We start from the raw sequence: 16,646 nt of genomic DNA on the forward strand, positions 1-16,646 counted from the left end.
GGTGAATCACTCACCCATTCCACTCACCAACCTTTGTACGTCCTCATAATATAGATGCCAATATGATTTATTTGGTGCTCCAGAGTTCATCACTTTCAAGGGATTTCAGTCACTTTCCAAAAATGTTTCTCTGACATGATCCTGAGAACAGGTTGCCGTTTTCCCGTCTGGCCAACCTGGAACTTCTGTGGAAAAGATCCCGAATTCAAGCCTAGTGAGTTTTATGGAAGCTCCCATCTCTGAGATCCACTTAGTCATGATGTCTAGGATGCAAGGAAGTTGAGTTGCCAGGGAAGGATTTGCTTCAGCTTGGGCTTAAATGTGTGTAGCTCTAGGTGGGTGAAGGGGAAACCCCACGTCCAAAACAAGGACACTACAGATTACATTTCAAACGTTAGTCCTGTCCCGGAGCAGCCTCCCCAGGTTAATCACTCCTTCTGTCCTGATCTCATTCTGCCCACATGGCACATCCACTCCCCAGAAGTTCCTTCCGTGTCAACGTCCCATGCTGTCCATGTCCACGCTCCAGGGAAATGTGTCCCTTTCTCCAGTGGCTGAATCTGGAATGCCTTTGTTCTCTCTGGCCCACCCACTGCTGTAGTAAGTTCTAGAATTTTAACTCTAGGGACTGTGGGCCCTTCTCTGCTTTCCCTCTCTAGCAAGTCTTATAAGACCCTCCATTGAAGTGGGCCCATCTTGTCAGGAAAGCTTCCTGCCAGCGGCCCGGAGCAGAGCATCCTTGACCTCCTTGTTCCTCAGGGCGTACACCACCGGGTTCAGCAGGGGGGTGATGACGGTGTAGGTCACCGAGATCAGCTGGTCCTGATCCCTGGCGTTCTCCGACTTGGGCTTGAGGTAGGCGACGGAGGCGCAGCCGTAGTGGACGACGACCACCGTGAGGTGAGAGGCGCAGGTGGCGAAGGCCTTCTTCCGGCCCCGGGCGGAGGGGATCTTGAGGATGGTGGAGACGATGAGGACGTAGGAGATGAAGACCAGGCCCATGGGGACCAGGATCACCAGCACGCTGACGATCACGGTCAGGGTCTCGTTGACCGAGGTGTCGACGCAGGAGAGCTTCATTACAGGTCGGATGTCACAGAAGAAGTGGGCCACCTTCGTAGCACAGAAAGGCAACCTGAACACAGATGTCACTTGCGTCGTCGCTACGATCAGCCCAATGCCGCAGGCGCCCCCCACCAACTGCACACACACCCTCTTGTCCATGAGGACCGTGTACCTCAAGGGGTTGCAGATGGCCACGTAGCGGTCGTACCCCATCGCCGTGAGCAGGAAGCAGTTGTTGATGGCCAAGGTGATGAAGAAGAACATCTGGGTGGCACAGCCAGCCAAGGAGATGGGCTGACTCGGGCCTACAAGGTTACAGAGCATTTTGGGTATAATGACGAGTGTATATACGGTCTCTGAAGCGGACAGCATGCTCAGGAAGAAGTACATGGCCGTGTGGAGGTGACGATCCACACTAATGATGGTCACGATGACGATGTTGCCAGCCAGGGTTACGACATACAGTGCAAGGAACACGACAAACAGGCCGAGCTGGTGCTCTCGGAAGCTGGAGAAGCCCTGGAAAGTGAACTCAGTCACCCAAGTGTGATTCTCTGTCTTCATCAAATCGTGTGTGGGATCTAAGAAAGAAAAAACCACGTAAGGGACCTAGACACGTGACTTCTGTCATCGAGGCTGGGCAAGTTCTTGTGGTTAATCTGCCTCGGGCTTTGCTTATTGATATGCACGTTCATGTTTATTCCTTGGGGGAACAGAGAGTGGAAGAACGTCATTTTCTCACTAAGAGAAGGAAGGTGGCTTTTCGAGTTTACTGCCGGAAAGATATCCTACTTCTAACATGTGCCCGCTTGTCTCGGGTAAGGAATTAGCATCTCTTAGACCAGTCCCATCATCTTGATCCGAGTGTAGCGATGGTGATGTTACAGAATTGTTCAGATGAGCGTGATGCTTAACAGTGTAAGCGTTTCTGTTAGAATTCGGACAATTATCGAATACATCCTGGCTCAGTGGTGTCCTGCCGAGCTCCAGGGTCTGCGGCCACCAGCAGAGCTGCTAGGGTTTGGCTGGAGCACCTGCCACCGTGGTCCCCTCCCCACGCCGCAGCTCTGTGGGTCCCGTCCCCCTCCACCTTTGCCCTCCGGGCCTCTTCCCGAGGCACTACTCATTTTTCAAAGCTACCCAAAGCCCATGACACCTATGAAACCCTTTCCTTTCTTCTCCACCCCATCTCCCCCTCTGGCTTCCGCTTCCTTCCACAGGTAGGTAGCACAGAGCTGTTTACTGGCTCTTTTGTCTTGAAAGCACCTTACAGTGGATTTGTGATTACCAAAGACATTTACATCCTTTCATTTCATTCCCATCCAGTGGAACGGGGAGAACAAGGAATACTGGTTGTCTTCAGATACAGAAACTCTTTCGGGAATGGCCCGGGGACACCTATCAGTCTGAGCCCATGACTTCTGGTCCTGTCTCCAGTGTCCCTCCCGCTACCCAAAACTGCAAAGTAGACCTGCCCCACCAGGGCGAGATTATATGGTCTCTGAGAATAGGGAGCCGTGTGGCCACTGCGATGGGGGCATAATATCTGCTGGCAGAGTCATTACCGGTCCTGCCCCACCAGATACATTGCCTGGGAGGAAGCAGAATGCTGGAGTGAAGAAAACCACAGTGAGGTTTTCTTCAGAGAAGAGGAGTTAATGTTTTACACCGTCTCCTTTTCCCTGCTGTCTGTGCGCGTGACATCAGCAAACAGCTACAGAACTGGGCTAAATTTTAACACTGAGATTATAAGCCCAGAAGAAAGCATGACACTATTAACATTTAATTGGAAAATACACCGTGGTGCAGCTCGTCCAACAGGCTCTACCTGATCACCAACCAACATATAATTATGTAACCAAGTGGCTATAAAAAAAATTCGATAATTGAAACGGTGGAGTTGCCTAAAAAGTACATTTTTGCCAGAAGTAAAGCGAATCACCCACATCGCAAAATGGTTTACTATTGGGTAAAAAAACAAAGGTAGGCTTTTTGAGTACTTTTAACGTTAACCGACTTCTCAGAAACACACCATTTTTAATAAAGAAAATCTGCAAAAAGATATAAGAGATTGACACAGTTACGCCTTGAACCCCTTAGAGCAAGCATGTTACGAAAGAAAATGGCATGAGGTTGCAAAAAAACAGTGCAGTTTCACAGACCATTTCTTAAAAAAACATTTTTTTTAATGTTTATTTTTGAGAGAGAGAGACAGAGCACAGCAGGGGAGGGGCAGAGAGCGAGAGCGAGAGAGAGAGAGAGAGAGAGAGAGACACAGAATCCGAAGCAGGCTCCAGGCTCCGAGCTGTCAGCACAGAGCCCGACATGGGGCTCGAACCCACAAACTGTGAGCTCATGACCTGAGCCGAATTTGGACACTCCACCGACTGAGCCACCCAGGTGCCCCTCACGGACCATTTCTTGACAAGGGAGGTGGTTTGGCATTGATGTGTGCACCGTGGTAAGAAACTTAAACCTGCTCCACGAAGCTTTGTCAACAGTGTCTCTCGATTGTGATTTGTTAATAGGACGTAGCCAAGGAATCATAGCTGATACGTGGCAGCCTCCGTTCTTTATTGGTCAAGGTACGCTTTAATCCTGGGAAGCCAGGATTCCTTAGGGTTAGAAAGGCATCTTTGAAAGTGACAGATATTCGTAGACACCAGGACCCTTTTTAGTTTAATTTAACCCTTTAACGACAATCATGGCCCTTTGTAAACCGTTGAAGTCTTTTTTGAAATCTCACTTACTTTTCTTCCTGCAAACCTGTGGCTCAACAGAAAAATGAAAGTAGAGGTCAGAGATGTGGCCCATTGGTCACAAGTATTCACAAGTCAAGGTCATGAAGCAAAGACAGCGTGGTCCTTCCACCTGCACTAGGGCCAGTCTAGGGACGGCAGGGGAAGGAAGGTCACAGGGGCTCCTTGGATACTAGATATTCCCTCCAGCTGGAGGAGGAGCTTTTAACCAAGAAAGGCTCTCTGAGGACCATCTCTTGAGGTTTCTGGGTGCCCTCCCCTGGGCACCCGTGAAAGCCACACCGGGGCTGGAAGGAAGCCAACAGCCAGCGGCCGGGGACCTCGTTATGTGTGGGGCTCATTTCCCACATCACCTGGGCCTGTGCTGCAGCACTTTGTGAGTAGAGACAGCAGTGGCTTATTTGTCAGGCTTCATTTTTTAAATAAATATTCTATTTTTATACGGTTGGGCCTTGAAAAACCATGGTTACAAAGCCCCAGTGAGCTCGAGCTAAGAGCCGCTGCTTGGATTCCAGGAAACTGCACAGTTCTCCCTGTAGTCAAGAGTCCTGCTCGGTATTAGAAGCTGGGTTTTTTTTTTTGTTGTTGCTTTTCTTTTTTCCTTTCCTTTTCTGGAACCAAAACAGTCAAATATGACTATATTTGTTGTCCTGTGAGGTTCAGAAGTGGAGAGTAAAGCTCAACGGACCTTTCTAGAAGGCCAGGAGACCCACTGCAAGCATCCAAACAAATGCGAGCCGGGATTTCAGCCTCAGGGACCCAGGCAGACAGTCAGACACGCTGGGCCTCCTGAGCCCAGCTCCTCGCCGCTTTCCCTGCCCCAATTCCGTGCACTTTTTCTCCCGAGAGTGTCTTACTCTATTTTTCTCTTTTATATTGTTAAAAGATAAACCGCGACGTATTGAAAACATGAAGCTTATTTGAGCAAAAATCAAGTCTGGCAATGACAAATGGGAAGTGGTTAGGAGTGCCCAACCAGCAGGAACCCGGGGAGACTTTTCTAGAGAAGAGGTGGAAACACGGGGAGCATTGAGTGGCTGCAGCTTAAAGCCTACTTGGCCCTTTGTGATTGGTTATCCTTAGTATTTTGATTTTGTAACTGTGAGGCGTTTACAGGCTCAGATTTGGGTTCGTTTCTGGAGGCGCCACGGTGGTCCAGCCAGCCAGCCCGTGGCCTCCGTGTTTAATTAATCTAACAGAGATTCCCTTATCTGTCCCGTGGCCAGATCCTGATGGCACTCTTCCAAGTGGAGTTTTCTACACTCAGCAAAAATGAAGGGCTTATATTCATATCTTTTTTTAAAATCTTTTTTAACGTTTATTTATTCTTGAGAGAGAGAGCGCAAGCATGAGCAGGGGAGGGGCAGAGAGAGAGGGAGACACAGAATCGGAAGCAGGCTGCAGGCTCCGAGCTGTCAGCACAGAGCCCGACGCGGGGCTTGAACCCACGAGCCGTGGGATCATGACCCGAGCCGAAGTTGGACACTCGACTGACTAAGCCACGCAGGTGCCCCTATATATTTATCACTTTTAATACACTTTATACTTAACGCTATGTTTGAAGCACGTAAATTGTGGGGCATCACATCTGGGAACTCGTCACTCAACCCTAGGCTGTTTTCACGCATTTCTCATAACCCCCTTCCCCCAGCCATGACTCCTTTCTAATTTTGTGTTTATTTTCGTTTATTTCATACCTTTATTGCATATATATGGGTTTAAGCAATGTGTTGTATCTATTTGAGCTTTATAAAAATGATCTTCTCTATATAATTTTCTGAGATTTCTTTTTTTAAATGGGTAACCAGTTACCCTAGCACCTTTGTTTGAAAAGCCTCCTTTCTCCACTGGCCCACGATTCTCTCTGCCGTATTTCACAATCGTATGTACGTGTGGGTTAGTTCAGGGACTCTATCTCCAGCTCCGCTGGTCAGTTTGACCCCCTGTACCAAGATTACACTGTCTTAACAGTGATAACCTTAAAATAAATCTTAGGGGCGCCTGGGTGGCTCAGTCGGTTACGTGTCCGACTTCGGCTCAGGTCATGATCTCGTGGTCTGTGAGTTCGAGCCCCGCATCGGGCTCTGTGCTGACAGCTCAGAGCCTGGAGCCTGTTTCAGATTCTGTGTCTCCCTTTCTCTCTGACCCTCCCCCATTCGTGCTGTGTCTCTCTGTCTCAAAAATAAATAAATGTTAAAAAAAAGCAAAAAAATGAAAAATAAAATAAATCTTAGTTATCAGAGAGATCAACGCCTCTTTATTTTTAAGTGGTTGCACACTTGCTTTTCCATTTTAGGTCGGGTTTGGAACTGCATTGAATTCAAATATGAGGGGTGAATTGATATAGGCTATCTCTCCATATATTTAGATGTCTTTAACCTTTTGTCGGACATCTTCAAGACCACCATGGAGCTAGATGATTCCGTTGGAAGGACTTACCGGATGCATGTCGAAAAGCTGTTGTAGTCATGGTTATGGTTTATCGCAGTGGGAGGGTGTGCATGTGAATCATCAGGGGGGGAAGGGGCCGGAGCAAAGTCCCGGAGAGAATCGGCTTCAGCTTGTGAAGTGTCCTCTCCCGACCGAGTCCCACAGACATGTGTGAATTTCCCACCACCAGTGCATGATGATAGGTGTGAAGTGACATCATCCCGGGAATCTCACCTGAATCTTGGTGTCAAGGGTTTTTGTTAGGGGTCAGTCACGTGGTCACACAACACCTGTGTTACCAAGAGCAGGGGTTCAGCATAAAGCACATTGTTAACATAAGTTATCTCACCAGACAGGGATTTAACGCAAGGCCTCGACATATAAAACGCTAATCAAACCGAGTAATTCAGGGGCTCGGAACTCCTTTCCCAGGAGCTGGCCACCAGCCAGTCCTCAAGATGAGCCTTTCTTGGGAATATCCAGGGTTTGAGCAACCCAAGGCCTCCCGAGCTAACCCTTTCCCGCACAGATCTCCGTAAAGAAAATAATTTTGTCATGTTTTTGAAAACCTTTTTTCACATACAGGAGTGGTGGTGCATAGGGGCACTTTTACCCCAGTGTTTACAGCAGCACTCTCAACAATAGCCAAATTATGGAAAGAGCCTAAATGTCCATCAACTGATGAATGGATAAAGAAATTATGGTTTATATACACAATGGAGTACTACGTGGCAATGAGAAAGAATGAAATATGGCCTTTTGTAGCAACGTGGATGGAACTGGAGAGTGTTATGCTAAGTGAAATAAGCCATACAGAGAAAGACAGATACCATATGTTTTCACTCTTATGTGGATCCTGAGAAACTTAACAGAAACCCATTGGGGAGGGGAAGGGAAAAAAAAAAGAGGTTGGAGAGGGAGAGAGAGCCAAAGCATAAGAGACTCTTAAAAACGGAGAACAAACTGAGGGTTGATGGGGGGAGGGAGGGAGGGAGGGGAGGGTTGATGGGGGGAGGGAGGGAGAGGAGGGCACCTTTTGGGATGAGCACTGGGTGTTGTATGGAAACCAATTTGACAATTTCATATATAAAAAAATAAAAATAAAAAATAAAACCCTTTTTCGGAGACACAATTTCAAAGGGACAGAAAAGTTGTAAGAACAAAACTGTTAAACATCTTGTATCCGGATACCCAATTATTTCTATTTCGCCCCACTTCATCAATTTTTTCCTTCCTCCTCTGCTTCTATAATTTTCTTCCAAATCGCTTGAGAGTATGTTGAAGGCATTGTCTCACAGCATTTTAAATATTTTCGTGTGTCCTCTGCAAGACAGGGAGCATTCCCTTGTATAACCACTGTGTAGTTACTGAGAGTCGGTGTATATGTCCAGAGAGAGATACATACGCATATACGGCATCAAATACGGTAATAGCGTTACCTAATCCGCAACTCATTGTAAGTTATGCTGGTTGTCTCGATAATGTCCTTTACAGCTAAGCGTCTTTGCAGCCTAGGGTCCCATCCAAGATTACCCATTGCTTTTTGTCCGCCTGTTCCTTTAATGCCTTTTATCTGAAACAGCACCTTGGTTTTCTTTGTGTTTCTCAGACTTGACACTTTTGAAAACTACAGGCCAAGTGCTTTGCAAAATGTCTCTTAGTTTGGGTTTACCCGAGGAGGGGTAGAAATTCTAGTTTTTCCCTCACATTCACCTCCAGTTGTTCTGGAACTCTTTCTCTTTTTTCTTTATCCTCTGGTTTAATCTTCATGATTATATTCAGATGATGAGTTTTCCACAAGAATATCACAAAAGTGATGCTGTATAATGAGGAAGAATGAAATCCTGCCATTTGCAGCAACTTGGATGGAACTGGAGGGTATTCTGCTGAATGAAATAACTCAGAGACAGATATCATATGTTTTCACTCATATGTGGAACTTGAGAAACTTAACAGGAGACCATGGGGGAACGGAAGGGGGAAAAAATAGTTACAAACAGAGAGGGAGGAAGGGAAACCATAAGAGACTCTTGGATACTGAGAACAAACTGAGGGTTGCTGGGGGGAAGGTTGATGGGGTGGGGGGGGAGAGGGGAAAGTGGGTGATGGGCATGGAGGAGGTCACTTGTTGGGATGAGCACCGGGTATTGTATGGATGCCAATTTGGCAATAAATTATATTCATTAAAAAAAGTGATGCTGTGTTGTTCTCTGTGCATCCTACTGGGAGTCACATGTTGTCATTTTGTCCCGATATTAGTGACGTGACCTGTAATCTCTCGTTCAAGGTGGTCTCCACCAGAGTTCTCTGTCGTAAAGTCAGTATTTTCTCTTTCTCGAAGGCTGATCTATTGAGATGAATACCTTGTCTCTCATCAAATTCTCGCTCTCCAGTTTTAGGATCCATTGTTGCGTTTCTAACTCCATCATCCTTGGCTATAGATTGGCATTCTTCGTAAGGAAGGGATCTATTTACATACAACTAGATTTAGATCGTGTAGATTCTATTTGATAACGTCAGATACTATAATGTGATTTTGATGTTTAAATCATCACCGCATTGGTCAGTGGGAGCTGCTGTCATCTGGCTCCCCTGTTCCTCTGACATGTCTCCATTATCCATTAGTAACTTTTTTACACACCAGCCCTCTCGTACTTCTCTCGTACTTCCCCGGTGCTGGCCCTCGAACCAGCCATTTCTGCAGGGAGCTCTGATACCCTTTGGTGGCGGATCGTATTAGAAACCGAGATCTGGATATCGTCATTGCTTGTAATTAGTCTTAGACTCTCAGTGGGGAAAAACAACTAGCAAGTGGGATGTGTGTTGGTGTCTGCGGATTGACATCTACATCTTAAAATCGATGATTTCACGACGGCATCTGCAATTCAAACTGTCTCAGAGTATATTCTGATGTTGCCCCTTTCCATATTTATAACTCCTGTCTACAGCAATAAGAAACCTGGTTCATATTCTCAATATATTTGCACATTTGCTCATCTAATATACATAGAAAGTTGTTTCTAAATTGCTAACCTGTGCCACGTCAAAAACCAAACCTACTAAATGGAATTTAGAAATGTTCTATACATTTATCTGAGCATGTGCTTTTGTAATACAAATGGACTGTATTCTGTGTACTGTTATAAACTTGCTTTTTCGTATAACAATACATTTGAGATGCTTTTACAAATCAGTATATGAAGATTTATCGCATTCATTTGAACAACTGCGAATTGTAGAATAAGAACATAGCATAATTTATTTAACCTATCCTATATCAATGGATAGTTCAGCTGTTTGTGGGTTTTGGCATTTTTTAGGCATATTCTAGAGAATCACTCTTCATATATAATTGTGCACTTCTGGGAGCATATCTACAGGCTACCCTCCTGAAAGTAAAATTCCTTGGTCAGTGATATATGCATTTAAGAACTTAGTAACTGTTGCTAAACTGAAGCCAAGGTAGAACATTTGTATACATTTGGCGTAACTGAGAATGCTTTCTTACCCACATTTCCATCAACTGTGGTCTTTGACCAACTTTTCTTCAGCGTTTGGCAAGATGATAGGTAAAAAAGCTGTTTTATTTTTTTTTCTTTGAATTTTTATTTCTCTAATTATGAATGAGCCTCAGTATCTTTTCATATGCCCGTTAGTCATGTGTACTTCCTTGGCGGTGAACGTCCATTGACGTATCTTGCTCAGTTTTTTGTATCGTATTGTCATTTTCTTATAATGAGTTCTATAATAGGGAAATATGCCTTCTATCATACATGTTGTAGATAGTTTTCTTCCATTTATCATTTTTACTGAGCTTACGGGTTTGAAATTTTATTAGTATTATATTTATGTGTGGATCAGGGCCTCCCTGACTACCAGATTGTTTTTTTAAGTATCCCTATTTTCATTTATACTTTTTATGTTTCAGTATTTGATTCATCTGGAATTTAATTGGTTTTAAGAAACAAATTTAGAAATATTTCTTAAATCAGATATACCTTTTATTATTCCCAATAACTAGGCATTGTCTCAACACCATTAAAGGCGGAGCAAAATTTGCCATCCCAAAATGTCTCTCGGGCATGGGGATTATTAAAAAAATTTTTTTAATGTTTATTTATTTTTGAGAGAGAGACAGAATGTGAGCGGGGGAGGGACAGAGACAGAGGCAAACACAGAACCTGAAGCAGGCTCCAGGCTCCGAGCCATCAGCACAGAGCCCGACGCGGGGCTCGAACCCAGAGTTTTGAGATCATGACCTGAGGTCCATGCTTAAGCAACTGAACCACTCAGGCACCCCCAAGGGATTATTTAAAACTGGTTATTTTTAACAGCACACGTAGGTGGAAACTGAGTAGAATTTGCCCTTTTGTAAGAGACATTTGCACTTATAAGGGAAAAGTCCATTTGTAAGGGTGTCTCCCTCACTGTACCAGGAAGAGAGGAATGACTCAATCTGTTTAAAGTCTCATCAGATCTGCATCACAACCTTAGCCTTATTGGCTGTGCTTTTCATGGTCACCTCCCACTATCCCCCCCCTCCTCCCCCACATATTCTTCTGTCCTAGGCTGAGAAAGGTATTTGAGATGATGGCTTCATTTATTTGGGGGGAGTACTTAGTTTTCCTGGGTGTTTCTCCGATGCATACAGGAGGTATGTATGTTGTTAAACTTTTTTTCCCTCCCGTTAACCTGTTTCATATCAGTTTTATATCAATTATTAGGCCAACCAAAGAACTTAGAAGAGGGGAAAGCTTCTGCCCCTATGTCATCTATTAAATAAGAAAAACGTCTTGCATCGTTACTCTGTGATGCTACTATATGCTGATCCCAACCCCCACCATTCTTCTTCTTTGGCGTTTTTCTAGTTATTCGCACATTTAACAATTAATGGTGCTTTTATCGATTTCTTATTTGTATTCATAGAAATGTAAGGAGAAGAAACATCCTTAGTTTTTATAACACTGAGGCTCTCTATCCAAAGTGGGATTTAAAAGGAAATGCTTTTGCGTGTTTCACAGAGGTTTAAAATCTTCTCCATACGGACAATGCCCATTTCCTACTCCCATGTATTTGCTGTGTTTTGTTTCATTTAGAAGTGGGCTACTTCCATTATATCTTCTGAAGAGCTATTGTTTTTATCACTTATCTTTCCAGCTCATTCTCCCTGGCACCCTAACCCCAAAATTTCTCAGTTTATGAAGTCCTACACTCTATATCTGCGGCTGTTTGTATCGTTCTCAGGGGCTCCTGCCCTGAGACTGCCCTGGCTCTTCTTTCTTTCCGCCGTCCCCTGTTGAGATTCCACAGACTGTCATTTTCCTTCTTGCTTTGCATTTACCTTTAATTCGCTTGCCCCTGTTTTACCAGCTTTGGGTGAATCCAGTGCTGCTTGTGGAGAGCACCTGGGCAGCTGAACTTCACTGGTGAAAAATATGTTACTATTGTCGCGCAATTAGCACGCGTTTGCTCCCTGGTAAGTCACACATAGAAACTACACCCGGTGGAGGTGTCACACAAAGGGAACTCTATTTGCAACAAATAAGGCCATCTCAGGGAATAACTTGCAAAACCACGCCTCCGCCCCAAGCGAGGGTGAATGGGGTCCTTTTATGTAGGATTAGGATGAACATTTAGAAAGGGGATCCTTGTCCCTGTATGTAGAGGCATGCATAAGGTCGTGAATGCACCTAAGGAAAACACGCCTGTTTGTTAATGAGGCGTGTGCTCCTCCTTGGGTGGCGATTTTAGTATTAAAATGAGGTAAAGTTCTCTCCATGTGTCCCTGCGAGGTCCATCTGCGCAGGTTTGAGTTGGCTGTTGAGCTCAAACTGGTCTGGGGCTCCTCACGAGGGCAGTCGTCACTGCTTGAGGGGTAGTTTGGGTTTCCACCACCCCCAGATGCGATCCCCAGCCAGTCTTTTGCCTGAGTCAAAAGATGAGCTGGAGAGAAGAGCTTAAGGGAGATGTGGGACAGAGGTTGGTGGGCACATGCAGGTGGGTGGCAAAAGTCAGGTTTTGGGGTCTTGCTGGTGACGCTGGTAACTGGTTGCAATACTGTGATTTGAACGAACGTATTTGGTCACTGAGATCGCCCAAGTTCATTTCTCATACGTATTTGGTCTTCCTCCAGGCTTCCTGGCTCACAGCTCCCCAAATCCTCCAAAGTCCTTGAGCAGTTAGGGCAATGGAGACATCTTTTGCAATATTAAAGTAATACCTGGTCTCTTGTCCTTGGGCGTCAGAGCCAAAGGGTGAGATGACTGTCTCAGTAATCATAACGAGCCCCTTTCAACCACAGCTGTGTTTATGTTAACCAGGCGAGTTTTGGAAAATACCTGAGGATAGGGGCTAGGTGGCCGGAAACAAGAACAGGGGAACCAGCCGTGTGGTTAGACACTCGGAACATTCAATCCCCATGACCCCGCAGGAGGGGAGAGTTCCTGGAGATTGTATCAGTCACCAATGGTCAATGCGTTAATCAATTGTGCCTCTGTAATGAAACCTCCATAAAAACTCAGAAGAACGGGGTTCGGAGTGTTTCCAGGGTAGGGAATGAGAATATATCCATGTGCCCCTGTGCGGGGCCCCAAATTCCACGAGGACAGAAACTCCTTTGCTCAGGACCTTGACCTATGCCTCTCTTCATCTGACTGATGACTGGTATTCTTTAACATCCTTTGTACTAGATTTGTAGTCTAGTCAATAAACCGGTTTCCTGAGTTTTGAGAGCTACTCTAGCCAATTAACAGAACCCAAGGAAGGGGTCACGGGAACCTCTGATTTATAGGTGGTCAGGTGACAGCCTGGGCTTGCGATTGGCATCTGAAGGAAGGAGGGGTTCATCTGGTAGGGCTGAACCCTTCTACCTGTGGGATCTGATGCTGACCCCAGGTGGTGGAGTCAGAATTGAGTTGAGTCGTAGGACACTCAGCTGCTGTTGGAAAATGGCTCAGGGGTGTGGGGAAACCACCCCCCCCCCCCACACACATATCAGAATTGGTGACCCGAACCCCTTTACTGCTCTTACTTAAATTTCATGACATTTCACAGGAAGTGGGGTATTGATGTTGGTGAGCAACGTGCTATATTTCCCCACCTACCATGCGCACGATCTCCGGTCCTCCAACTTCCGGAGGTTCTTCCTTATCCTTGTTTTCCGCAGATGATCTGATGGAGGGAGGCAGACGGGGGATGGGCTAGATGGATGATGGACATTAAGGAGGGCACTTGTTGGGACGAACACTGTGTGTTGTGTGTAAGGGATGAAACTGAATTCTACTCCCGAAACCAATGCTACACTGTATGTTAACTAGAATTTAAAATAAATGAATGGGGGCGCCCGGGTGGCTTAGTCAGGCATCTGACTCTGGATTTTAGCTCGGGCCATAATCTCACAGTTTGTAGGATCGAGCCCGTATCAGGCTCCGCACTGACAGTGAGGCCTGGTATTTATTCCCACCACCACGTTCGCCCGCTGTGTGTGCCTGTGCTCTGATTCGGAGCCGAGCACACCCTCCCCCTGGGGAGTACTGCATGCGCCCCTGGCTGGGTGCCCGTGTCACAGCCCCTCATCTTCACTCAGGACCTTGGCTCCGCGGTTCTCCCCTGTCTCCTTTGATTCATCAGGTTCGTACTAGCTCACTTTCATTCTCAGACTTGTGCGTTCTAATTCCCGTTGTGCTAAAAGAGTGAAAACAGACACAACCTTCTTTGATCCCACATCCTTTTCCAGCTACAGGCCCATTTATGTGCTCCCCTTCTTACCAAAACTCTTGGAAGGAATTGCATTGTCTTCAGTTTCTCTGTCCTCTCTCTAATTCCCACTAAATTGGCTTTTTCACCATTATATGCTACCAATACAGATTATTTTTTTTCAGTGGGACTAATCACCCCATTTTGCCAAGTCTAATGGTCAGTTAATTGTAACTCACCCTACTGGGCATATTGGCAGCATTTGACCCAAATATGTGACTTCTCTTTCTTGGAAACCGGTTTTCATGCAGTTTCCAGGACATGCCCTGAGTGTTGGTACTTTTCACTTTGTTTTTGTTCCCCCACTGTTCCTTCTCTTTCCTCTTCTCCTCAGTCTCTTGGTGTTAGCTCACTTCAAGATTCAGCCCCAGACCACTCTTGTGTTTATCCTCACCTCTTATGTTTATCCTCACCTATCCTTGGAAAGTTTAAACACTTTCCGAATTAAATCTCTACTCCATACTGCTTTTCAGGATGTGAAGTTGTATGTTCAGCAGTCAGTCCATTATCCCTGCTTGGATGTCCACTCGGCCTCTTGAATAGAATGTGCCCCCGCCTGAACCGGCCAACTCCTCATGCAAAGGCACACCTTGTTCCAAGCCGCCATCACCTGTAACATGGGCCTAGCAACGAGGTCCTGACTGGTTTCTCCTTGTTTCCCTTCTGGCTCTGGGAGTTGATTTTCCACGCAGCCAGAATAAAGATTTTTTTTTCAAGTTTCATTTATTTTTGAGAGAGAGAGAGCATGAGTCGGGCAGTGACAGTGAGAGAGGGAGACGCAGAACCGGAAGCAGGCTCCAGACTGTGAGCCATCAGCACAGAGCCCGACGCGGTGCTTGAACTCACGGACTGCGGGATCATGACCTGAGCCGAAGACGGACGCTCACCTGACGGAGCCACCCAGGTGCCCCCAGAATAAAGATTTTAATACATAAACCACATCAAGTCATCGCTTGCTTAGATGTTCCTGCAGTGACTATCCATCCCATTCAGAGTCCCTGCCATAGCTTGTGAGACCACAGTGTGACTCTCCCCCGTCATCCTGCTCCTTGTCTCCAGCTGTGCTGGCCTGTTTGTTAATGCCACAGCTAACCCTCCTCGGACCCTTGGCTCTGATCTCAGCCTGGAGTGCTCTTCCCCCAGGTCCTCCTATGGCTGGCTCATGCCTTCATTCTATTTCTTTTGTCCTTTTTCGCTTTATCTTTAGACACTTACTACGTACCAAAATAATACAGATCACCTGCACACTTTTGAAGTCAGCTACGATCCTCTTGAAGTATACGCTCCGCGACAGCAGGAGCTGTGTTTACAGCCTGTTTGTTTTCATTTGTGCTTTCCGCTCTCTTCTATTTAGTATTTTGCCTGGTGTATAGTTTTCCCGCCCTTATAGCCAGCCTTCTTATTTTGTGTCAGATAGCTAGCGATGAGTGCTAGAGGGACCATAAAAGAGCTCCTGGAGAATGTCACTGGTGTGCTTGATGATAAATGAAGTGGTCAGGGAAGGAGCACATGAGCTCGTTTCGCTGGAGGCCTGACTGATGGAGAAAGAACAAACGAGAACGTCTAGAACCTGCACTCTAGACTGAAGGAATGGTAGGGGTAAAGGTCCTCAGAGGGAACAAACCTGCCGTGTTGATAGATGTTGGAGTAGCGGGGGGTTCGCAAGAAGAGATGACGCCCTTCTTAAAGCACGGGCGGCAAGGACAGGCAGAGCTTTATAGGCCATCGGGAGGAAGGTGGATTTTATTCCGGGTGCAATGGGGATCTGTTGGATAGTTTAATGAGGGGAAGGGTGTCATCGGAGTTTCATTTTTAGAAGATCGCTTTGCTATTTGGTAGAGAATGGAATGGCAAAGCACAAGAATGAACAAGGAGAGTGCATCGTGAGAGACTCTTTCTGGATCAGAGTAGTTTCGGTGGAGATGGGAGGAAACGGATAAATTCGCGTTGTGTTTTGTAGATAGGGCTGACAAAGCTTGTCAGGAGATACCAGTCTAGATGGCCCCAAAGGCTCATTTTCTCTCTCCTTTCAGTAGTTTGGCAAAGAGCTGACACAGCAGGTCTAAGAAATTTCAGTGGAAGGAGAGGCCGACGCCAGCTGCCAAGTTCTCAATGCTGCCCTTCTTTGTAACAGGGCTGTTTCCCCCTGGGAGCTCCTGCTGTTGGATAATCACTTAGATAGTCCCTGTTTCCCCTTTTTTATAAGTGTGTCATTCCCGTGGTACACCCAGCCCACTTGTGCACAGCCAAAGCTACGGGTTAAGGAGAGTTGGGAGATTGTGTGTCCTCGTGAATATTTTCTCCTTACAACCTTGTTTGGTTTAACACCCTGCGGTGCTAGCAGGATCTTGTCTTTTTCTTCTTTTGCATAAAAATGTGCTGACCGATGCCATTCTGGGGAGGAGGAGGAAGGAAAAGATAGGATTCAAGATAGGCTCACTGGGTTTTGGATCAAGCAACCGGGTAGAGAAGGTATCATTGGCTAGTTTGGGGGAATGGATACTAATTTTGGATGTGTTTTATCTGGAATAATCCTACACCTCCTAACGGAAGTGGCGAAAGTAGGCAGCCAGTTATACAAGCTTGGATCCGGGAAAGACCACAGCTGGAATTATAAATTTGGGATTTCCCCTTATT

The 16,646-nt window shown here is 46.0% G+C and overlaps 1 protein-coding gene across 1 annotated transcript in view; it reads right to left on the reverse strand.

Annotated features, from left to right (window-relative positions):
- Window positions 1–643: 643 nt before the first annotated feature.
- The window catches only part of LOC131495581 (olfactory receptor 10J1-like), a 32,144-nt gene continuing 16,141 nt past the window's right edge, over window positions 644–16,646 (reverse strand). The window contains exon 3 of the mRNA XM_058700575.1: window positions 644–1,646. Within this exon, the coding sequence (XP_058556558.1) occupies window positions 700–1,646 (947 nt within the window). The 3' untranslated portion in view covers window positions 644–699. The remainder of the gene's footprint in view (window positions 1,647–16,646) is intronic.

This window comes from Neofelis nebulosa, chromosome 15 (assembly GCF_028018385.1).
Source record: "Neofelis nebulosa isolate mNeoNeb1 chromosome 15, mNeoNeb1.pri, whole genome shotgun sequence".
NCBI classification, from domain to species: domain Eukaryota; kingdom Metazoa; phylum Chordata; class Mammalia; order Carnivora; family Felidae; genus Neofelis; species Neofelis nebulosa.